The sequence below is a fragment of the Triticum urartu genome, chromosome 7A (genome assembly GCF_056163025.1).
Source record: "Triticum urartu cultivar PI428250 chromosome 7A, HENAU_Tu73, whole genome shotgun sequence".
Taxonomy (NCBI): domain Eukaryota; kingdom Viridiplantae; phylum Streptophyta; class Magnoliopsida; order Poales; family Poaceae; genus Triticum; species Triticum urartu.
The window spans coordinates 496972900-496996019 of record NC_141879.1 but is presented as its reverse complement, the minus strand read 5'-3'; the positions used below and the strand labels follow the sequence as shown (position 1 = coordinate 496996019).

The 23120-nt window shown below is 50.1% G+C and overlaps 4 protein-coding genes and 1 pseudogene across 7 annotated transcripts; 2 read left to right on the top strand and 3 right to left on the bottom strand.

Annotated features, from left to right (window-relative positions):
- Nucleotides 1-1955: 1955 nt before the first annotated feature.
- On the top strand, nt 1956-19541 carry LOC125521772 (acyl-coenzyme A oxidase 3, peroxisomal). Its single transcript, XM_048686836.2, has 13 exons — nt 1956-2516; nt 9103-9220; nt 9311-9418; nt 9507-9679; nt 9766-9865; nt 10005-10079; nt 10598-10728; nt 17695-17830; nt 17913-18032; nt 18128-18274; nt 18504-18608; nt 18687-18788; nt 18890-19541. The coding sequence occupies exons 1-13, from the start codon at nt 2032-2034 to the stop codon at nt 19136-19138; spliced, it is 2049 nt and encodes a 682-aa protein (XP_048542793.2). The 5' UTR covers nt 1956-2031; the 3' UTR covers nt 19139-19541.
- LOC147960120 (uncharacterized) lies at nt 2579-6827 on the bottom strand. Of its 4 annotated transcripts, none has more exons than XR_015610900.1 (2): nt 5784-6178; nt 2579-2911 (listed from the first exon to the last, which is right to left on the bottom strand). XR_015610900.1 is itself a non-coding variant. In XM_087535620.1 (2 exons), exons 1-2 carry the CDS (start codon nt 6825-6827, stop codon nt 2877-2879), a joined length of 744 nt encoding a protein of 247 aa, XP_087391746.1. In that variant the 3' UTR covers nt 2579-2876. The 4 variants fall into 4 exon arrangements, 1 of the variants encoding a protein (XP_087391746.1); XR_015610901.1 differs by having other exon boundaries at nt 5829-6178; XM_087535620.1 differs by having other exon boundaries at nt 6119-6827.
- LOC147960119 (uncharacterized) lies at nt 6903-9087 on the bottom strand. Its single transcript, XM_087535617.1, has one exon. It carries the CDS (start codon nt 8310-8312, stop codon nt 6903-6905), a length of 1410 nt encoding a protein of 469 aa, XP_087391743.1. The 5' UTR covers nt 8313-9087.
- LOC147960118 (uncharacterized) lies at nt 13242-14543 on the bottom strand. The gene has a single exon (XM_087535619.1). The coding sequence runs from the start codon at nt 14540-14542 to the stop codon at nt 13412-13414; it is 1131 nt and encodes a 376-aa protein (XP_087391745.1). The 5' UTR covers nt 14543; the 3' UTR covers nt 13242-13411.
- Nucleotides 15411-17225, top strand: LOC147960117 (uncharacterized; annotated as a pseudogene).
- Nucleotides 19542-23120: the final 3579 nt, after the last annotated feature.

The window sequence follows — 23120 nt, the reverse complement described above, 5'->3', positions numbered from 1 at the left end:
CTCTTTAACAGAAGGTGGCTTATGTACATCTGTTTTTGGAAGGTGCTTCCGACAATAGAAAGTTGGCGGTGAAAAGACAAGAGCAACATCTTGGAGAGGAAGCTTCGACACGGAGGAAAGGGACACGTTGTGAAGAAGCATGGTTTGGTGAGGTCGACATCTCCCCTCTCCAATGCTAGCAGCATCGTTGCCCTTGCGCTCCCCCTATGCCACCATGCCCACTCTTGTTGTGTACAACATCAAAGGTATATAAATGTCATCGCGACTATCCTGTTGACAACTCCTTCGCATGCTATTTTTTTTACATTGCTACGCACGAGCACATGTGCTATGTTTATTAAAAATAAATGTAAAAATGATGCACAATGGCACATAAAGCATGTTATGCCCATTTTTTCGCCCGGTGCAATGCACGGGCATTTGTACTATTAATGAAAAAATAAATATCATATATGACTTTGTTTTTAACAAGAACCGTGATGAGCCCCAAACACTATTTTAGTACAATATTTTAAAATCTAGAAAATGTCCAAATATCAAAATATCCCCACACTAACAAGCCCAAAACTATAATAGTTGTTGCGAAGGTATGCTATCTCTCTCCGAATTTTGTGAGCTGTATTGGCTAAACTTTATCGAGTTCCTAATTTCCTTTAAGGAGAAGTTCCTAACTTTATTTTGTTTCATGGAGGAAAGTATGTTGATGTAGGTAAAGAAATATTCTATAAGATTAGCATGTCCTATTTTGATAATTTTGGATCTTCAAAAAAATTGACTAAAATTTGCATGAATGAATGTATTTTTGCACATATTATTATAAATAAACTTGAATATAAACTGTTTTCCCCGTTGCAACGCATGGGTATTTGTGCTAGTAAATGATAAAAAATGTTTCACACAGGGAAATCCTTCGCCTGGGCCGGCTCATGCAGTAGGGACCACCTATACTACGCTCTGCGCGCTGAAAGAAGACGCAGCGCGCCTATCTGGGCCGGCCCATGCCCGGACGACCTATTTCTTGATTTTTTTTCGTTTTCATATTCTTCTACTTTAAATAATTTGGGACTTAAAAAAGTTATTAAATTTTTTAAAAATGAGAATTTTGAAATAAAATGTTTAATAAATAATATTTTTTTGGATTCAAAAAATGTTATTGATTTTGTAAAAAAATGTTTGCTTATTCAAAAAATGGTGTAAATTTTAAAAATAAATGTTTGGGTAATCAAAAAATGTTCACGGTTTTTTTGAAAAGTTTATGTATTAAATTTTTTTCATGGAAATGTCCAAAATTTAGCCAATTCAAAAAATATTCATGATTGAAAAAAATATCCTATTAGAAAATTGTTCGTGCCTTATAAAATAGTTTATTCATTCATAGATTTTTTGATGATTCTAAAAATGTTCATTAAATAAATAAATGTTTGTGAATTTCAAAAATTGTTCCACCAATTTCCAGAAAAATGTTCATCGATTCTAGAAATGTCCGCCAATTCAAGAAAATTGTTTATTTTTTTTCAAAAAATTTATTTTCTTTTGCAAACAGTATAAAATTTTCATAAATTTTAAAAATATTCTTGATTCTAGAAAATGTTAGAAAATTAATAAAAGGGTTCACGAATTTGAAAAATGTTATGATTTCAAACGGGTTAAAAAAATGTTCATGATTTCCCGAAATTAAGAACGATAGTGTATCTCGATGATGCAGAAAATATGATCATGGCAATTAGAGATTATGATTTTTTTCTTCCCTTACAACGCACTGGCCCTTTTGCTAGTATGAACAGAAGGGAGTACCAATTGTGTTACGGCCGTCTAAAAAATACTTAAATCCGTTGCGTCCGTGCGTCAGAAAAATTCCGTTGCTGCCGTGGGTGGCTTTTCTGTGAAAAAAATCCGTTTGGCCTGGAGCTTGGAACATCTCGCAAGCTTCTCCCTCCTCTGTTCTCATCTGCCCCTCTCCCCTCCCCTCCCCTCCCTCCCAACCCACCAATCCACGTTGACTCGCCAACCAATTCCAGACGCGTGCCGCTGATGGACTCTTCTCCCACCGCCGCTGCCCGCCGCGCGGCGGCGATCGCCCGCCACCTCGCTGGCCTCCCCTTCGGTGCCGCCGCCGCCGTGGCGGGGCTGCAGTTCTCCCCGTGCCTGAGCTACGCGCCCCCGGAATCGTCCGGGGCCCCGCCGGCGTTCGCGCCGATGGAGCTCCGAGCGCTCCTCGACGGGCACCACCTGAGGGAGCGCGACTGGGCGTACGGCGCGATGGAGGAGAGCCCGCTCTTCTGCCCCCGCCGCGCCGGCGGCAAGGTGTTCGTGTCGCCGGACTACAACGAGGGGAAGGAGGGGCAGAGGGAGGCCACCATGCGCCGGATCGGGTACCTCACGCGCCGGGGCGTGTTCCGTGGCTGGCTCACGGAGCCAGGGCCCGACGCCGAGCTTCACAAGCTCGCGCTGCTCGAGTGCCTCGGCGTCTACGACCACTCCCTCGCCATCAAGGTCGGCGTCCACTTCTTCCTCTGGTACCTACTTCATTGCCACTTCTCCTCGCCATTAAACTTCATGTATTTTTTCATGCAAAATATTTCAAATCAACACATTTAAGACACATTGGGATTGATTTACAGTATGTAGAACGAAGCCCACACAACAGGCAGAGTACATAGAACAGATGGTAAGAATAGGTTCACACAACCAGATAGAAATAGTCATACGAAAAGGTTCACACAACCAGATAGAAATAGTCAGCTTACAGGGCGATCAGCCCGAACAGAGCACTGATGCTCAGCACACCAAAAGTCGCAACTACCCTAAGAGGCGACATGGAAGATCTGGCGATGCTGTTGATCTGACGGAGCTTAGCCATCGCCACCTGCAGGCATTCAGCGTCTTGACGCCTCCCCAGCGGAGCCCATTGCTGCAAAAACAGGATGCATTTAAAGATGCAGTCAGCTGGGTGCGACGGAAAGCCCCCCTCGATCGTTATCTTGTCACGGATATGCCAAAGTGACCAAAGCAATGCCCCAACACGGCTCCACATCACATGTTTAGAAGAACCATGCACAGAAGATAAGCAAGTAAGAAAATCGGCACAAGAAGCAGGGTTCCAGCTAACCCCCACGGCCTCCCTAACAGCACTCAAGCAAATTTAGCTAAATGACAGCGAAAGAATGTGTGGTTGGCATCCTCCTGTACCGAACACACAGGACATTGGCCCTCGAAAGGTCCATTGCGCTTGGCGACTTTCACCGGGGTAGGGAGGCGATTACGGAACATTTGCCACATTAAGATCTTGACTTTAAGGGGAATTCTAGCTTTCCAAAGCTCCCTGGCTACATTCAAAACAGGGCCGTTGGTAAGTTTGGCTTACAACGACTGAACCGGAAACTGCCCCGAGGAAGAGAGGTACCACTACACCTGGTCAGGATTATTATTCAAACTAATCGAACCCACCTTAGCGCACGGCAAGCCCAGCTGCCACGCTCGATGGGGAAGAGCTCATGGTGAAAGGCAATGGCCGGTGGTGAGGAACTCAAGGCCTCTGCCACCAAAATGTTTGGCTCAACCTCAGCGAAAACAGGGCCTGGAACTCCATCAAAAGCGGCTGACTAACCACTCATGAGTCGAACCAAAAACGATTGACCGCCGTTGTTAACATCAAACTTAGCCCCCAAGGCAAAAGCCAGTTGGATCCCATTCCAGAACGGCGAGCCGCGGGCAGCAGACTCGAAAAAGAATCCGTCGGGAAAATGTTTGGCTTTAAGAAGATCCACCCAAAGCCCTGAAGCATTTTGGGAAAGTTTCCAGATCCACTTGGAAAGGAGAGCTACGTTCATGAGTTTGGAGTTTATCACCCCTAGCCCTCCCTGGTTCTTGGGGTGACATATTGCTGCCCACTTGACCATGTGATGCTTACGCTTGGAACCGGCCCCTTCCCAAAAGAACCTGGAACAAGGCGAGTCCAGCCTAGCATGAACCCCATCGGCTAGGAGGAACATACCCATGGTAAACAGGGGCAGCGAAGACAAGCTAGAATTGGTAAGGATCAGCCTAGACCCGGAAGACATAAATTTGCCATGCCACGGGCAAACCCTGCCCGCCACATTGGCACACAGAGGTTCCTACTCCTCTATGGAAATGTTTTTGGTGGAGATTGGGAGACCCAGGTAAGAAATGGGAAAATTGCCTAGCTTGCAATTGAGAAGGTCCGCAACCCTCCTATCCTCAGTAATGTCCAACCCCATGGACACCACCTCGCACTTGTGGAAATTAATTTTCAGGCTGGACATCAACTCAAAACAAAGCTGCAGCAACTTAACAGTGGTGATCCTATGCTGATCCGCTAGTTTGGCCACATAGAAGAAAGAGCATCCACAACAAAACTATAGAGAAGCAGCGATAGGGGATCGCCTTGCCCTTACGAAACAGCACTTCCCACAAGAAGACCCAGTTAACCTGGTTGTAAGCCTTCTCAAAGTCCAGTTTGAGAATCGCTCGTTGTTTTGTGCATTTGAGCTCATGAACAATCTCCTGGAGCGCAACGGGGCCCTCCAGGATGAAACGGCCCTTGATAAATGCAGACTGGCATCTATGAATAACCCTATGTGCTATCAGGGCCATACGGGAAGCACATGCTTTGACACACAGTTTAAAAGTGCCGTTGATGGGAGCAATCGGCCTACACTGATGAATATTGTCTACACCTTGCACTTTCGGGATTGGCGAGAGAATAACAAAGTTGAGGCGCGGGATATCTACGGTTCCTAATGCAAACCCGTTGAAAATGGAAGAAAAGATGCCTACGCTAATGGAAAAAAGATGCCCACCCCTACGATGCCAGTACTGCTCCCCAGAGCGAACAATGGACAACACTAAATTTTCGATGGCGTATCGGTGCGCCCATTCAGCCTCAGAAAACTGTCTCTGATCAGCCTGGACATCCAGGGCAGCCAGTTCCGAGACCAGGTTAGCCCCGAGCAGCTTGTCGTCACGCCCCCGGTTGGCTCCCCAGCCTTGCAGCAACGCACGAAGCTGCAGCAGCAACCCACATGTCCAGGGGGGCGCGCTGCTACCCAACCCTGGCAGGGACTGCATCCCACTTATCTAAGAACATCTGGTTGAAGCCCTTCACTTCAAACCAAGCAGTTTCTCAAAGAAGAATCTAGCCGCAAACGGTCCTCCCCAGACAACAGAACAAGTGGGATATGATTCGAAACTATGCGAGTTTCAGCGATAAGGTTCCATAGGGGGAACAACATCTCCCACTCAGAGGACACAAACACACGGTCCAGAACGCTACGGACCGGAGCGAGCTGCTTGTTAGTCCAAGTGTACCATGCCCCTGATCTGGCCACTTCCCTAAGCACCATGGCCGCGATCGCATTGTTAAAAAGTGCCACCCGTGGCCAATAGATGTCGTTATTTTTGTCAGCACCGGAGCGAATCAAATTAAAATCACCGCCCACCACAGTGAGTAGGTGGGCCGCGGCAAGCGACAACTTTGGCCTGGATTTCTCCCAAGAAATCCACAGAACGGGTGTCTGCCGGACACCCTCGTCCCAGGAAACTATGTCACAGCAATCACGATTAAAACCAAGAAGCAGCCCACCAGAGTGCAGCGCCAAGCAAAGCGTTCTAGAGGGTCAATGAAGAGAAAATAGTGGTGCCTGAAATCAGACTTAATTGTCTCCTGGAGAGCAACAATGTCAATCGATTCATTATGCATGTACTCTTTCAGTTGCGTCTTCCTACCAACATGGCCGAACCCATAGATGTTCCAGAAAAGGTACCTCATCTAGATAATATGATTTCTAAGATTTGGCCACGCGCCTCACCGTGCCAGTACGGCGAGGAGAGGAAAGAGCAGCCGCCCCAGCCACCACCCCTTCTTCCATGGGCACCATTGATTTGGGAACGGAAGTCCCTGCTTCCATGCCAGCCGTCGCAGTCTTAGTCGCAGCTGCCTCCGCTAAGGCAGCTTGCGCCAGCTCCTTCGATTGAATGAGTGAAAGAAGATCAGCAGAGGAGCCCGCGCAAGGAGAATCAACCCCGCAATCATCCAAAAACCCGAGCATGTGATCATCAGAGAAAGCATCTAGAACGGAATATCTTGGAACTTTGTTACCTGTGAGCTCGAGGTTCTTCTCTGCTGTCAGCAGCTGCGCACGTTCGAGAGAGGAGAGATAGCCCTTGGGGCCCTTTGGCCTCACGCTCGAACGGCGGGGACCTACCGTAGGCGCCTTGGAACGCTTGGCCTTGGAGATAAGCGCCACAACCGCCACCTTGTCGCGTAGCGGGTCACCGGAGGGAGGGGTGGAGCGCTCCCCTCCCCCAGTCCCAGAGGCAGGATGAGGCGAGGCGAGAGCCATCACCACCGGACGGGGAGTTTCCGGCGCGCCCGTACCCTCCAGAACTGGCACTGCCCTGGACGCCTGCTTGCGGCCCGTCGTCTTATTAACTTGACCGCCAGAGTTGCTCTTGCTGAATTCCCACGACGCATGGCTAGCCCAGCCAATGTTTGCATGATCTTCAGGAGGTAGATTGAAAGCCTTACCAGTGGTCGGCGCCGGTGTGAGCGGCAGCGTCTTGTTGAGCACATTGGAGGGAGAGCTGCCACCCACGCTCATCGACAGCGGGGACTGGGAGAGCTGCACCGTGAGACCAGAGCCCTCGCATGACGCTGGGATGCCCTTAGGATGAGCCTCTGGCACCACCGGCACCAAAGGAACAAGCGGCGATAGCAAGTTAGAGGCACGAGCATTGCTTGGCCCACCCTTAGCCATGGCCTGTGGGTGCGAGGATGGGGCTGGGGGAGGCACCAAATCGACCGCCATGGCACTGGCCCCGTTAGAAGCACCGCCATCCTTTCCCTTGTCGCCCAACTTGTCCCAAGCTTCAGTGCCAATGGATTAGTCGTCCATTCTCTCTTCCTTGTCTTTGTCATCGCCATCAGGACCCTTGCCATTGTTCTGATTGGGAGGAGGCGGGCCTCCACTCTTACGCATGGGCTTGAGCTCCGGCTCCAACGTGATGTTGTATCCAATGTTGTTGAACCAGATCTTGACCGTGCCCCACAGCTTGGCTGGAGCACAGCACGCGAACTTCATCCTCACTGGCCCCGGACGAATGAGCGAGAGCTTGTCCACCACCAGAGGGAGGCCAATCATAGACATGGCAGCCATCAGCCTGTCCTCACGGCTGTGCTTCTTGGGCACTCCCGAGAGCCTCACCCACACCTCCGGCATCACTTCCCCTTTGGGCTCCTCCCAGACCAACTCGCGGATCCTTGTTGTGATATTGTTGAGGGGAAGGAACAACTTCCCACTGCGGGTGGCCATCCATAACATGTCCGGGGATGGGAAGACTACCGTGAACTCCGCCTTCGAGATTTGCACAACCTGCCAGTCCCAAGCCCCCTCGACAAGGTGCCTGAGCTCATCTTCCAGAAACCACTGAGAGAGGGTGCCTGGATCTGCCGAAATGATGGCCGCATTGCCCCCAAGCACCCCACTGTCTTCATCGTCTTCTTCCTTGAACTGTAAGCAGAAAAAGCCCTCCCCTGGGATCGCGTGGCCCATAGTTTGAAGCATCAGTAGCTTGCCACGGGAGGGGCAGTAAGCAGAAGCATGCCCATCTTCCTTGCACAACACACAGAGCGGCTTGAACTGGCGTTGCGACTGGAAGGGCCCAATGCGGCCGTACTTGAAGCACTCTGGCCGCTCCGCTTCCTCGACCAGGATGGGCGCCAAGGCCATGCCCTGCGAGGAGGAAGGCAGCGCCAGCTGCGCCTGGGCTGGCAGAGCCAGTGACCCAGATGGCTTATGCTTTGATTTCTTTGCAAAAGGATCTTCAACCTGGTCGCCGCAAAACTGGTGCTGCTTCTCCTTACGCTGCAGATCTTGACTCCGACGCCTTCGCTCCTTCTTTCTGTTCTGTTGCTTGTTCCGCGACGGCGGAGGAGGATCCAAATCCCCCTCGCGAGCCGGCCGCCGCTCTCGTTGCGCCTGCTCGCGTAGATCTTGCTCACTGCGGCGCTCCGCCTCTGGATCCAGCAGGTCCAGAGGCCGCTTGGTCGTGCGCTGGTCTTCGCGAGAACGCATGGCGACCAGCTCTGCAAAGGAACACACGAGTGGAGGAGGGGGAGGAGGGCGGAGAAGACGATGCACACCACGACCTAGCCGCCGCACTTCCGATTTGGTGTCTAGAAAACCTAGCGAGGGATCCAGCAAACCTTTACGCAGCCACATGAATTTATATGCGCTCCGGATGGGCTGGGCCTCCACGATCAGCGGGCTGACAGTCGACTGGACCAGCACCATCCGGTTATTTCAGCTGTCCGGCTTCTCAATATGGTTTCTTTTCTATGCATTTAATTTGTCTTTCTGTTTTGCTGGACTGGCAGCTTCTAATGTGTATACTGTAGCTCTTTTCACAATAAGAGTTATCCATACAGATACTGTGACGCTGTGGCGGCACTTAATTATGAAAGCTGGCTAAGTAGCTAACCACGTTGGTTTGTTCTTTTAAGATAAAGGAGTATAGGTATTTTCCTTTTTGTTACTATTTCCTCTGGATAACCGTTTGCTACCAATGGGGAATTGCTTCTTATTTCCATTTTTGATAGTTGGATTTGCACCACCGGGAAATGGTGCTAGCATTGGCTACCGGAACCTGGAAGCTTGTCACTTAGCATTCTAAAATTCCATGCCTGCCCGACGGTTGTAAATTGTGCCAAAATTTGGATTTTTCGTTCTGTTCTATTTATTGGATATCTTTGAATAGTTTTAAATCTAGGATATTTAGCGCACAACTTAAGGTGAACATGGTGTCAGAAATAGTGATGAAAATTGAAGACCACACCTATTTTGGTTCAAAGTTTAGTGCTTTCTTTTTTATTATTGTCCTCTTTTGTGATGATCTAGGGATATGCTTTTGGATATCAATTTTGTAGGGTTGTATGCTAGTATGTGACAAGCAATCTTGTCCAGAAAACTAGAATGATAATTTCTAAGATTTTCTTGTGATTTCTGGGATGTTCTGGAAGAAAACAGGTTCCACCTTTCATTGAGAATCTTCTGATGTTTACCTTTTTTTATGCGTGCATTTAAGGGGAGGCGCTGTCAAGTTTCTTGGAACGAAGCGCCATCATGACAAATGGTTGTTGGACACAGAAAACTATGTTATCAAAGGTTGTTTTGCAATGACAGAATTGGGTCATGGGAGCAATGTAAGTGGTGACGATGTCTTTTCTTGATTGAGTAACCTATGTTAGTTGTACTGATGAAGCTTTCCTTCTCTTCTATTGACGAACTTGAAGGTACGAGGAATTGAGACAGTAGCAACTTATGATTCCAAAACAGGAGAGTTTGTGATAAATACTCCCTGCGAGTCAGCTCAGAAATACTGGATTGGTGGAGCTGCTAATGTGAGATGAAATCTCACTTACCTTCTTGTGTACATATAGGCTTCACATTTCTTTATAAGCTACTATAAGTGTTTATGTCCTTTTACAGCATGCTACACATACAATCGTCTTTGCTCAGCTCCATATAAATGGAAGAAATGAAGGAGTCCACGCTTTCATAGCTCAGATCAGGGATCAAGATGAAAATGTGTTGCCTAATATCCATATAGCTGACTGTGGCCATAAGATTGGACTAAATGGTGTTGATAATGGTCGGATTTGGTGAGTCATTGTATTTGTAGATCCTTTGGTCTACTGTATCTGTATGGCATTTATTGTATGTCAACCATGTTTGACTGTCCTTTCAGGTTTAACAATATACGTGTTCCTCGAGAGAATTTGCTGAATCTGGTTGCTGATGTTTTGCCAGATGGGAAATATGTTAGCATGATAGATAACCCAGATCAGGTACCGGACCCCACCTATCCACCATTTCTCTCTCTCTCTCACACATACAGTTAGAAGAGGGGAGAGCTGTCAACAGAGCTTCAGTTTGCTACGTTCGTTTTATTCTTACTTCCAAATTAACAAAGTTTCTTATTTGCAGAGGTTTGCAGCATTTTTGTCCCCTCTTACTCTTGGCCGGGTAAATATTGCAGTTAACGCGGTTTATATTTCAAAGGTATGTTGGGTGGCCTTTCCTTTTCGGTAAATACATGGAAGTTATTCCATACTTTTTTCTTCATGAGTTCCATAGGTATAGAATATAGATGTATTTAACTCCATAAGCTTGCAGCAATAGGATGATTGAAATTGGACTCGTTAGTTTAGACCAGTGGAAGTTGGTAAAGGTAGTCTGGTGGTCTGTCTGGCTCAAATGAAGGGGAATATCATCATGGACAGGGACAGGTTATGAGTCTGAACTTTTGATCACCCAGATAAGTTTGGTTGAAATGTGAACATTGACCGTGTGTTGATGGAACCAGCTGGTTTCAGCTTTTTACCAGCCAACAATGGAACATCATGACATTTTTGTTTTGAGGAATACATTTGTCCTAGTACAGACTAGATAGTGCCAGCAATAAGCAAGTAGTCACTAGTCAGTACTAGTCACCCAGAGGAATTAGCTTTCGATCAATTTTCCATGCCTACATATTATTTTAACTGTGGTTATGCACTCTTTCTTTCCCATGCTTACAGGTAGGCCTAGCAATTGCTGTGAGATATGCTTTGTCAAGGAGGGCCTTTTCAATTACACCAGAAGGTCCTGAAATGCTGTTACTTGATTATCCCAGTCACCAGAGGCGCCTCCTACCTTTGCTCGCAAAAGTGTATGCTACTACCTCGTCTTGGTTTACAGTACTTTCAGTCAAATCAATATGATCATTTCTCATAAAAGGGTAGTTCTTGAATTTGTTGCGCTAGCTCGCCTATTTTTATGTCTTGCTAATCGTTTAACGTTACTGTTCTAATGTATGTGGCAATGGATTATATTTAAGTGTTCTAGTTATGAAATGCCAAATCTGTAATCATAGTTATGAAACTATAGGATCTATTAGCATTTTTTTCCAGAGAAAACGCAAAAGAGCTTGCGTTTCATTGTATTGAAAAGGGCGGTTACAGCTCGCGATGGTAGTCAATGGACGTCCCAGGTTTGCGGGATGATAGCTCTAAGCCCTAACGCGCCAGCGGTGGCCCAAAGGGTGGCCTCTTCCTTGATCTTCGTGAGCAGGTCAGCAACCAGGAGGCGGCCTTGGTTGAAAACACAGTCATTGTGGTGCTTCCATAGCATCCAAAGGACGAGTAGGACCGCAAATGCGAGGCCTTTGCGCATGGGCTTGGGCGCGAGCTGCCTTGCGGATTGCCACGTCATTGAGAGATGGCTCGTGAGCAGGCGGGGGGCATGGGACCCTAAGCCAACTAAACACCTCGTGCCAGGCCTCCCGGGCGAAGGGGCAGGCGAGGAGGAGGTTCATGGTCTCGGGTGCCTGGTCGCAAAGTGGGCAACGCGGTCTCGGGTGCGGCAAGCCGTGGCGGGCGAGGCGTTCCGCGGTCCAGCAGCGATCCAGGTGAGCTAGCCAGTGGAAGAACCTGACACGCGGGGGCGCCCAACACTTCCAGGTGAGCTTCCATGCGTCACAGGGGATGGAGCCGTGGAATGTGGCGAGGTAGGCTGATTTGGTGGAGTAGGTGCCGTTCGCGCTCCACTTCCAGGTTAGGCGGTCTGGCTCAGCGGAGAGAGTAGTGTGCTCAATCTTGTGCCATAGCTGCATGTATTGCATCTCCTGGACTCCCATGACACCCTGGATATCTTGCGCCCACCGGTTGGCGAGGAGGCCGTCCGCCACGGTTCGGAGCTTACGGCGGCGTTTGGGGATGCACGCGTACAGGCATGGCGCGATCTCGCGGACGGAGCGCCCATCAATCCACCGGTCCTCCCAGAAAAGGGCCCGCGTGTCGTTCCCAACCGACATGGTGGTAGAGGCGAAGAAGAACGCACGCTCGTCGTCACTGAACTGCAGGTCCAGCCCAGCCTAGGCCCTGCCTTGGTCCGTGCGGCTGAACCATAGCCACCGTGTGCGGAGCACGAGGCCTGTGCGCGCCAGATTGCGAACGCCAAGCCCGCCAAGAGAGATAGGCCTGGAGACGCGCTGCCAGTTGACGTGGCAATTACCGCCGTTAGCCTCCGCGCGCCCAGCCCAGAGAAAGCCTCTGTGGATCTTCTCAAGTTCGTTCAGGGTCTTCTTTGGAGGGGCAAGCACGAGCAGTTGATGGATAGGGATCGCCGTCAGGATCGCCTTGACAAACGCGAGGCGGCCAGCCTTGTTCATGAGGTGCGCCTTCCAGCAAGGTAGCATGCCGGTGACCTTGTCAACGACGGGCTGAAGTTGGGTAGCAGTGGGCCGCCGCAACGTGAGCGGGATGCCCAAGTAGGTGATCGGCATCTCTACAATGGGTGCAGCAGGTCGAGGGCCGGCGCGGCGCCCACCGTGTCGCCTCGGATCAGGGTGGCGGAGCTCTTTGAGAAGTTGACGTGAAGGCCAGATGCGCGCCCAAAGAGCTGCAAGACGCTCCTGACAGCGAATGTGTCGCTCAACGTGGGGTGGCAGAACAGGACCACATCGTCCGCGTACAGCGAGACGGAAGGGATCGAACACCGGGGGTGCAGCTGCTGCAGGATACCCAACTCGGTGGCGCGACGGAGCAGGCGGCCTAGCGTGTCCACCGCGAGAACAAAGAGTTGGAGCGACATGGGGCCCCCTTGTCGTAGTCCTTAGCGGTGCCAAATGGGCGGGCCTGGCTTGCCGTTCATGATCACCTTGGCGCTGTCCGACGAGAGCAAGATCGCTAGCCAGCCTAGGAATCTGGCACCAAACCCATATTGGCGCAGGATGTCAAAGAGGAATGGCCAGCTGATCAAGTCGGAAGTGCGAGTCAGGTCCAGCTTTAGCAGAACGCGCGGCATGCCTAGTTGATGTAACAGGCGCGCAGACTGCTGTACGAGGAGGAAGTTGTCATGTAGGCTTCGTCCCGGGATGAACGCGTTTTGGCTGGTGCTGACGAGGGCATTTAGCTTGGGCGCGAGGCGGAGCGAGAGGACCTTAGCAAAGATCTTGGCGACGAGGTGGATGAGGCTTATGGGCCTGTAGTCGCCGAGGTCCCTGGCATCCGCGCGCTTCAGGAGCAGCGTAAGGAGCGCCTGGTTGAGGCAGCTGAACCCGCGCCCTCTCAACTCGTAAAGTTGCTGGAAGACAGCAATGAAATCCTGCTGAACAATGGGCCAGCATGCGTGAAGAAACTCGGCGATGAAGCCGTCGGGGCCAGGGGCCTTGCGCGCGGGCAGGTGCTTAACATCGTTCCATATCTCGGCGTCGAAGGGGGCCTTGAGGTCGTCCAAGTTGAAGGGCGTGATCAGTGCCTCAAGCTCCAGAGCGCACTCACAGGGGGGCGTGAAGCCCAGGAGGCCATCAAAGTGCGCATACGCCGCAACGGCCATGTCGCAGGGGTCTGTGATCACTTGCCCGTCGACCACAAGGTTGTGGAAGGACGTGTTGGGGTCACCGTCCTTGAGTGAAGCGAGGCGGGAGCGCTACCGGGCAATAGTCCGCTCGAGCGAGACGAGGCCAAGGTAGGAGGCCTTGATTTGCCGGCGCAGCCAGTCCTCATGAGGAGACGAGGCTCTGTGATCTTACGCGGTATCGAACTTGAGGAGGAGCTCCTAAGAGATCGCAAGCTTGAGGCGCACATTACCCACCATTTGGCGCTCCAACTTGTGAGCCCGTGCGCGGTCGCTTGCATGCGCAGCATGAGGCGGCGGAAGGGGTCGATGTCACTCACGGATTGCCATGCAGCCTCCACGGTGTCATGAAACCCGTCCGTGTGCGTCCAAAAGTCCTCGAAGCGGAAGCGGCGATGCGTCGGTGGCACCGGCGAGCAATCAAGCAGCAAGGGACTGTGGTCGGAGACGACCGAGGCGAGGCAACGGAGGTGGCATTCGCCATGCAACTCCTCCCAATCGGCGGTGCAAAGGACACGGTCAAGGTGGACCAGTGTCGGGGACGACTGCTCGTTCGACCACGTGTAGCGGCGACCGTTAAGGTAAACCTCCTTGAGCGCTAGGTCGTTGAGGGTGCGCTGGAAGCGACCCATCATGCGTCGGTTGACGCTCCCGTTGTTCTTGTCTTCATCGCGATATATGAGGTTGAAATCCCCGCAAATCATCCAAGGCCCGGTGCAATCCATACGTATGTCGCGGAGCTCCTGCAGGAAGGCGATCTTGGCCTCGTCCGGCTGCGGTCCGTAGACCACGGTGATCCACCACGGTGTGCTAGCGCCGGCAGGAGTGGAAACACGGGTGGTTAAGGCGTTGGCGGTGAATAGGGGGTCAGTGATGACTATCTCCCTACTCTTCCGGGCCAACAGAATGCCGCCACGGTTTGCTAGTGCGGGCAGGTACACGTAGTCATCGAATTCTGAACTGAGGGCTTCGAGGACAGTCGACGAGCCGATCAAAGCCATCTTAGTTTCTTGCAAACAGACGAGGGATGCGTTGGCGGTTACAACAAGTGACCTGACAGCAGTACGACGTGCGTGCGCGTTGAGGCCGCACACGTTCCATATCAAGATCTTGGGGCTGTGCTCCATGAGGACGAGGTCGACGAAGGGCGTGGGGGCGCAGCTAGGCCTCGATCGGGCTGCCCGCGATCACCGTGGTGATCGGCGCGACGGCAGATCTACGGGGAGCTCGCGATCCACCAATGCAGCGATGGCCGATAGGACTGACAGGGGGATGGGCGCTGCAAAGAGGTCGTCATACGCCTTCATCTCAACGGCTATGATCCTCTGGTTGACTCCAATGACACCAAGGGTGTGCAAGATGTGAACTTGGGTGCGCCTCTCGGCCGGGGGGGGGGGGGGGGGAAGAGGGCGGCCTTACAAGCTACGGTCGAGGTCGATCGCCCACGGCATGGGGAGAAGTTGGGCGGGCATCTCCGTGGTCGCTTGCCAGGGATCGGGAGGGCTGCATCGATCTGTTTGGTAGCCGCAGCGAGGAAGTCGCCAAGGGTCCACGTCGTCGTGACAGCCGCGCTGAGGCGGGACCGGCGCATCGTGATGGGACGTGACGCAAAGCGCGTGGCAGGGCTTGGACTAGCGGGGCATGCCGCGTGGGCGGCGCCATCTACGAGCGTGCCATGTTGGGCCTCATGCCCCTCCTCGGCAGGCTAGGCCTCATGCTGGTCTTCAGGGGGCTGGGCCGCGAGGGGGCCCGAGGGTGCATCCTTGCTCAGCACGCCACAAGCGGGATCCTCCAAAAGGGCTTGGTCGCGGGCAGCTTGCTGGGTGGGCTCCAGTTGGGGGGATCTCTCCGTGGACTGGTCAGCAGGTGACGCGCAGGTGACGCGGGACGGGCAGGAGGGGGCGGAGGCAGAGCTCTGCTTTGCCCTGACAGCGGATCAGGCGCGGGGACCGAGGGCGGGGAATCTAGGACCTCGCTGTCCAACGACAGGCGGTCCGTGGAGCCATCCCGATCCACATGCGCGCTGGGATTGGCCACTTCTGGCGCAGCCGCAGCATGGGCGGGGTCATCCACGCATCGCGATGGGGGCGACCTGGTTGGTGCTGCAGTGTCGGGGCGCACAACCAATGAGCTAGAGCCAGCAGGCGTCGTGACGCGCGTGTCGGGGCACGCGGGTGGGCCAGTCGGCGAGGAAGTCATAGGGGGTGCAGCTCTGGCATGACTGGGCGCCCCTGCCGCCTTCCGACGATTTTCACCCCGCTTCCGCTTTCCCCTTTTGGAAAAGCGACGAGGGCGGCTTTGCCCGTTGGTAGAGGGCCAGGGGTCCATGGTACGGCTTCCCGAGTGCCTCGACGGCGGCGCCGCATCGACTGTACGGCGACGGGAGGCGGCCCAGCCATCATCGATGGCTACACCATCAGCCCGGCGGCGGTGGACGGGGGCGCGCCAGCCAGTGGAGTCAACGGCCATGCCATCGGCGCGGCCACCAGGGTCGCCGGAGGTTCGTCGTCGCTTGCGTCCGCGGCGGCGGCCCGCGTCATGCCCGCGTCCGGCATCCCCCTCGTACTCACCAGGTGCGTCGTCGCTCGGTCCACGGTCGCAGCGGGCAGGGAGCACAGCCGCTTGGCCGGCCGGAGCATTGACAATCGTGATGGACACGGGGTAGATGAGGGTGCTGATGGCGGGCGGGCCATGGTCGCGGGCGGGGACTGACTCCACGATCTCCAGGATGGCCGCCCGGCGGATGGCAGCAGGGTCGCGGGTGCGCGCCGTCAACCGGAAGGTGGCGAGATCAGCGGGGGAGCGCGTGCTCGGATGGAGCCGCTCAATCCAACAGCTGCTACCGAGGAGGTGTTTCGCCGTGGACAGGTGCCAAGCCTGCGCCGGGATGCCTCGGAGCTCCAACTGGACGTTGTGGTCAAGGGAGTCGACGACGGCATGGGCTAGCTTGTTCCATGGATGGATCGACAGGGTGAAGCCGGGTCCGTTGATGAAGTGGTCGCCGGCGAGGCGGTCCATGAGCTTGCCGGTGGAGAGGATGACGAGGAAATCCTCGGGGTGGTGCGCGTGAATGGCGAAGTCGCCGGGCTGGAGGCGGAGGGAGGAGTACATAACCTCCTCAACATCTCCAGAGGCGACCGCCGGCCCGGCTCCGGTGATGGAAACGACCATCCCACGACGCAGAACCACCTCGGCCTCCTCCATCTCCACCGAACGCGAAAGGATGATGCGTACCGGGTCGACAGGCGAGGCAGGAGGCGCGGGTGGGGTCGGCGAGTCACGGCGCGGCGCCTCCGGCGCCAGCACGGAGGGGGCAGCCACAACGGCGGGGGCAGCGCGCAGAACACCCTTGTGGTATTTCTTGCAGTCGCGCGAGCCATGGCCGGGGTAGAGGCAGCGACGGCAGCGGATGTCGTTGGTGCAGTCGCGCACGGGGTGGCCCGGGTCGAGGTAGCGAAAGCAGAGGCCGGCAGTCGCCTCCGGGGACGGGCTGCAGCGGCCCTACAGCTGGGAGCGCGAGGAGACGGCGCGTCGTGCGCTAGTTCCTGCGGCGCGGGAGCTGGAAGCTGTCCGCATCGACCTTCGGGGCGCCATTGACACGCTGGACCTTGGAACGAGGTCCTAGGCGGGACGCGGAGGGGGCATGGCCGGTCCATGCGTCGCCGACGGCATGGCCGCAGCAGGGGGCGGGCTCGGCGGGGGGAGGGTCCGAGCAACGTCGCTGTAGGACCGCGTCGAGGTTTCTCCGTCGGAGTCCATCCATCGGCGCGGGCTCACGGAGCTGAGGTCGAGGTCGCCGGAGCTGCCACTCGGGGGGCGCCATGGCAGGGGACGGGGGGCGGGGAGGGAGGGCTACCTGAGCGCTTGTCGGCGGCGGGGTTGGTGGGAGGTGCTGCGCTAGGCTAGGAGGAGCACGGGAGCAGCCATCCTCGGATCTAGGGCTACAGATTACAAATTGAGAGAATGTTCATCTATTAGCATTTTGATGCAAAAATATTCCACACTATGTAATTGGACTTGGGGATGCAAATGCGTAACCTGTAGGGTACCTTCCAACCCTCTTTAGTTCCCAACCAAATGAACTAAATTTCCAAAGTCACATCAGTTTTTGAAACTTTTAGTTCATTTGATTGAACTAAAGAGGGTCGGAGGGTACCTAGTCCTCAGAAATTTTCACCCCTAATTGGACTCTCTAATGCAAACCTTCCTTTTTTGCCAATGTTTTCACTGCTACTTAGCACAGACCATCATATGCTAAATACTTGTTCTTATTATGCAGGTGTATGATGAGCAGTGCTAGTAATTTTATGAAAAATGTGTATGTGAAAAGAACACCTGAAATTAGTAAAGCGATACATGTTTACTCTAGTGCTCTGAAAGCTACATTAACCTGGCAGAATATGACCACGCTTCAGGTATTGTTAAAAGGCTTATCAGCATTTTCTTCTCTATATTTGGATCAGTGATTTTCACTGGATTTTCCTTCTCTTGCGTTAGGAGTGTCGTGAGGCCTGTGGTGGCCAAGGTTTAAAGACCGAGAATCGCCTTGGAATTTTCAAAGCCGAATTTGATGTTCAGTCTACATTTGAGGGTGACAATAATGTTCTACTCCAGCAGGTTATTTCATTTATTGTTGTTCATTGTCCATGCATGTGTCTGGAAGATACTTCAAACTTGTCTTCATTGTACCTAATTTAATCTTGTTGACGCAGGTAAGCAAAGCCCTATACACTGAATTTTTAACGACGCAAAGGAAGAAGAAGCCATTCAAGGGATTGGGATTGGAACATCTGAATGGCCCTTGCCCTGTTATTCCCCATAGTCTGACAAGTGACATATTAAGGAGCTCCGAGTTCCAGGTAAAGAATTTTATTGCAGTTCGTTAGTGATAAGATTTCTCTGTCTGGAGTCCTGGAAACAGCCTCTTGCAGAAATGCAGGGAAAGGCTACGTACAAAAGACCCAAAGTGGTCGGACCCTTCCCTGGACCCTGCGCAAGCGGGAGCTATGTGCACCGGGCTGCCCTTCTATTATTAGTATTGTCATGGGATAAATCATGTTCTTATGTTGGCTATGTGCATATGGCTAGATGGATTTGTTCTGCTTGAGGGAGCGGGATTTACTGAAACAGTTCGCAGAGGAGGTAGCTCGCTATCTGGCACAAGGGGAGAGCAGAGAAAGGGCTCTGATGCTGGTAAATTTTACTTTCTACTGCATATTTTCTTGCTGATCTAAATTTCCATTAAGATTAACGTGAATGACATTCGCACAGAGCTACCAAATTGCTGAAGACTTAGCTAGAGCATTTACTGAGCGGACAATTTTGCAAATATTTTTGGAGGATGAGATGAATGCTCCTGCTGGTTCTTTAAAGGTATATTCACTTCCCACCGATGACTGGAATCATCAGAATGATGTGTAACTTCTTTTCTTGTAAAAGTAATCCTCATTATACCTTGAATTTGTCATTCACAGGATGTATTGGGGTTACTGAGGTCTATGTATGTAATGGTGTGCATAGATGAATCTGCATCTTTTCTGAGATACGGTTATTTGTCGCGGGACAATGTAGCCACCGTGAGGAAAGAAGTCATGATACTGTGCAGTGAACTCAGGCCCCATGCGCTTGCTATTGTCGATTCTTTCGGAATCCCTGATGCCTTTCTCAGTCCACTTGCTTTCGACTGGATCGAAGCAAATGCTCTATCTTCCGGGAGCGAATGACTATACACCTTCAGACCCCCAATGAGGACGTAGCCCCGCAAATGTTAAACTATTACAGATGGGGCAGCCAAATGCAGATTACTAAACAAAGACAGGTGCATAATGCATTTGGTGCTTCATGTGGTTTACACAGTTTATAATAATAGTTGTTGAAGTGTACAGTCGAAGATGCTGATCTGCGCAGAAAATAGGGAATTTGATGTATGCATCAGTTCATGTATTGTCTTGTCTAAATTACGCCAATAAAACTGAATAAGCTGATATGGCCCAGGGGCTCACAGCGTAAATAGTGTACACAATGTTGTTTGGTGTAAATTCTTTCTTTTTTGACAATATGTTGTTGAACCGTACACAAAGCAATAAGCCAGAGCCAGTGCAAAATCCGTTGGATTGGATTTCATGACATGCCGAATTCTACAGGAATCGAGTGAATGATGTGTTGTCTGGTTGTGCTAGAGCAAAAGCGCCAGAATGTTCCAAAAGATTACGTGGATGGCATATATGGTTATAATTGAAACAGAGAAATAAAATTTTGTACTATTCGACTTGATGGAAATTTTCATATAGAAATCCATGCGAAGTAGATCATATGAAAAATTCATATGGTTTCCGATTCTACAAACCAACAAAAAGTTCTTTAAGGGCATCTCCAATACCGACCCATAAATTTCCTCCCGCATATGTCGGCGGACACTGATCCTGGAGACCGCCATCTAACGCTGTCACATACATTTCAACAACTATTTGAATTATCCAGATGAACTTCTTACAAACCGGGCAGATTTTGATATAAACCAGATGAAGTTCATATAAACTAGGATAATTTTTACATAAAATTAGACGATTTTTTGTCCCATGAACTAAAAACCTAAAACAGAAACCCTAAACTACACTATACTTGACAGTGACCCGGCATGGCCGGCGACTCCTCCTCCGCCATTGTCGTCGGATCCAACGTCGGAGTCGTCAGAGTCGGGCTTCGGGCAGCGGAAGGGCGCGTGCAGTGCGGCCGCTGCTATCGAGAATCTGCGTTGGGGGAGAGGGCGGCGGTCCTTGGAGGAGGCAGCATTGGCGGCGACGATTCTCGCTTTGAGACCACTCCTCGCCGTACTTGGCTAAATTCTTGTACATTTTTTTTAGACAACTAAATTCTTGTACATTTTTTTGGGACTCTGCTAATGTCCAATTGTTCGGATTATTAGCAACAGATTCACACGGTTTTTCCTCTTTTCACTAAAGTAGGTGCATGCATGGGACTGATTTCTTTAAAAGAAACCGTGAACATATGGATTCTTTTTCTCCATTGTTGCATGCATGCATATAAAACAAAAATGATAATGTCAGCAGAGATTTCATTGAATTCAAAAATTCAAAATGTTTTGTAGCTCTAACCGTCGCTCCGGTTGAAAAACCGTTTTCATATAAAAGATTCATGACGACGAGACCTTCAAAACTAGACATATTGATATATTTCGACGACTTTTTTTTGGGTGAAAAGTTATCAGGCCCAGGCTGGGTAAGTTATCACATCTGTGAGAACTAAGTTACCATCTTATTTATATAGAAATTACCGGGGCATAAAAATGGTCCTTCAACCTTCTCCCCATGTGCAAATGAATTAGAGGACAGAAAAAATGACGTGATCCTATATCCCCCCTCCCCCTATTTCAAAACTTCAAAATGTTCTGTAAATCAAACGGTTAATCCAATCGAAAAATCGTTTTCACATAAAAAATCTGTCACGGCGAGAGCTTTGAGACTAGATCTCGTGTTGATATGTTCCGACAGCTTTTTTCTCGGATCAAAAGTTACCATGACTGGGCTACGTAAGTAATCACGCATGTACTACATATGTTACCATAATGTTTACACAGATATTACCGAGGTATAACCTGGTATCTCCAACCTTCCTATCATGTGTTGGTGCGTGAGTTATCACGTATACGATGCATAGAGTATCAAACTATTTACACAAAGGTTATCAGGTGGATGTTTTTAAAACAACCTCCTCGCCAAAGTTATCGAGACCGAGGCACATAAGTTATCATGTAAGCGGTGTGTGAGTTACCATGCTATTCACACAAAAGTTATCGAGAGGATATTTCATCAATCCCTCCCCCCATGTCAAAGTTATCAGAACCGAGGAATATAAGTTATCTGGTATGTGATGTCTGAGTCACTATGTTATTCACATAAATAGTTGCCAGGGGGATATTTCATCAACCACGGTGTATGATGAAAATTTTTTAGGGTCAAAAATGTTATCATGGTGTGTGTATGTGAGTTATCAACTTTGTTGTGCATACTTTACCATGTTCTTTACATAGAACTTACCTGTTATGTTTTCAAACACTTTTCCTCCAGAGTCATAAGTTATCACAGAGTTTGTAATTAAGTTATCAGGTATGTGGTGTGTATATTATCATGCTATTTTACTCAGAAGTTATCGGGTTGTGTGTTTTCAACACCCCCCCACTCCAATCAAAACTTTTTTTGACACAAAAACCTCCTCTTTATTAAGTTGCTACAAAAGTAGCATCAGAAACAATCAACAGGAGGATTTCCCTGGGGGGGGGGGGGATCCAACCATACATCAGGAGGTGAGAACTCAAGTCTAGCTAGTTCATGGGCTACACCATTGTTGTCTCTACTACAATGGTCATACAAGATATGAGTGAAATCAAGAGACATAAAAAAAAAGTCATCAAAGATGGCGCTGGCTACTGAAGATGAATAGCCCTCCTTCAATGCAGCTATTACCTCCAAGTTATCCGAATTAATTTCAATTATGTTGCAGCCTGCTATACGTGCCAAGTTCAAACCAAATCTTATAGCAATGGCTTCTGCCGTGAAAGCATCATAGCTTCTGCTACCCCAATCAAAACTTATTGTAATGTTTGTACGTAAGTTATTAGGGTTGTGATGCGTAAACTATCATCATATTTACACAGAAGTTATCGAGGTTATATCTCGTCAAAACCCCTCCCCCGACGAAGGGAAAAGTTATCATGTTTGCGGCGCGTAAATTATCATGATATTCACACAGAAATTACCAGGGGATACTTCATCAACTTCGACTGGTTTAGAAGATATCATCGTGTTTGCATGTAAGTTATCAAGTCCGCGGTGCATAAATTACCAGGCTATTCACATAGAAATTACTGATTGTTATATTTCAACAACTTTTTCCACATCGGGCTAAAATTATCACGGTGTTCAGATGTAATTATCACGTTTGCGGCCCAAAAATTACCGGCTTCAGAGACGACCTACCACCTTCTCTTCGTCAACATCTCCTACCTCTTGGACTGGATATTCTTTAGAAGAATCATTGATCACATCATCAAAATCATCCGCGCCGTCATCCGAGTGTTGGTGGAGATACCTACTTTCATCATAAAGTGGAACAACAAAGATAAACAAGAGAAAACTCATGGAATTAAAAATGGAAAATGTATGTTTTATAGGAGATGCAGTACTAAATATCATAATCAAATAGTTTAGCTTTATCTAACTTAACACCTACTACATAGATAGAGTAGAGTGGTTAGTGGATTGAGGTCTTCCTTAGCTACATGTCACGGGTGTTGAGTTCGAGTCCGCTAAAAAATCGTGATCGTGCGATCCAGATCCAACGACGCGCGGGTCGTTTGGATCTGTTTGCGAATTTCCAGTCGACTGGAAAATAGCTTTTTCGTTTTTTAGACTAGTAAGTATGCATGTGCAACGCACGTCTTAAACGTAAATCAGATGAGATTCACATAGTACAAAGTAAATTTTTTTTGCAAATATATATATATATATATATATCAAATGAAAGATAATATATATACTTTTCAGTTATGTGTACTGCCAAAATTACCTAATATCTACATAGCAAAATATATTAAATACTAATTTAGATCAAAATTATATATACTTTTCGGTTATATGTACTGCAAAAATTATATAGCTACCTATATAAGAGAGAGGCGTTTTGGAG

Excerpts from the sequence above, each read along its gene's own strand:
- LOC125521772 (XM_048686836.2), top strand. The coding sequence starts at position 2,032 with ATGGACTCTTCTCCCACCGCCGCTGCCCGCCGCGCGGCGGCGATCGCC. Across the intron at positions 9,419-9,506 it reads GGATTGGTGGAGCTGCTAAT|CATGCTACACATACAATCGT; the intron begins GTGAGATGAAAT and ends GTCCTTTTACAG. Across the intron at positions 18,033-18,127 it reads ATAATGTTCTACTCCAGCAG|GTAAGCAAAGCCCTATACAC; the intron begins GTTATTTCATTT and ends TTGTTGACGCAG.
- LOC147960120 (XM_087535620.1), bottom strand. The coding sequence starts at position 6,827 with ATGGCGGTCGATTTGGTGCCTCCCCCAGCCCCATCCTCGCACCCACAG. Across the intron at positions 2,912-6,118 it reads GAAGAACCTCGAGCTCACAG|CAATGGGCTCCGCTGGGGAG; the intron begins GTAACAAAGTTC and ends CTGTTTTTGCAG.
- LOC147960119 (XM_087535617.1), bottom strand. The coding sequence starts at position 8,312 with ATGGTGCTGGTCCAGTCGACTGTCAGCCCGCTGATCGTGGAGGCCCAG.
- LOC147960118 (XM_087535619.1), bottom strand. The coding sequence starts at position 14,542 with ATGGAGCACAGCCCCAAGATCTTGATATGGAACGTGTGCGGCCTCAAC.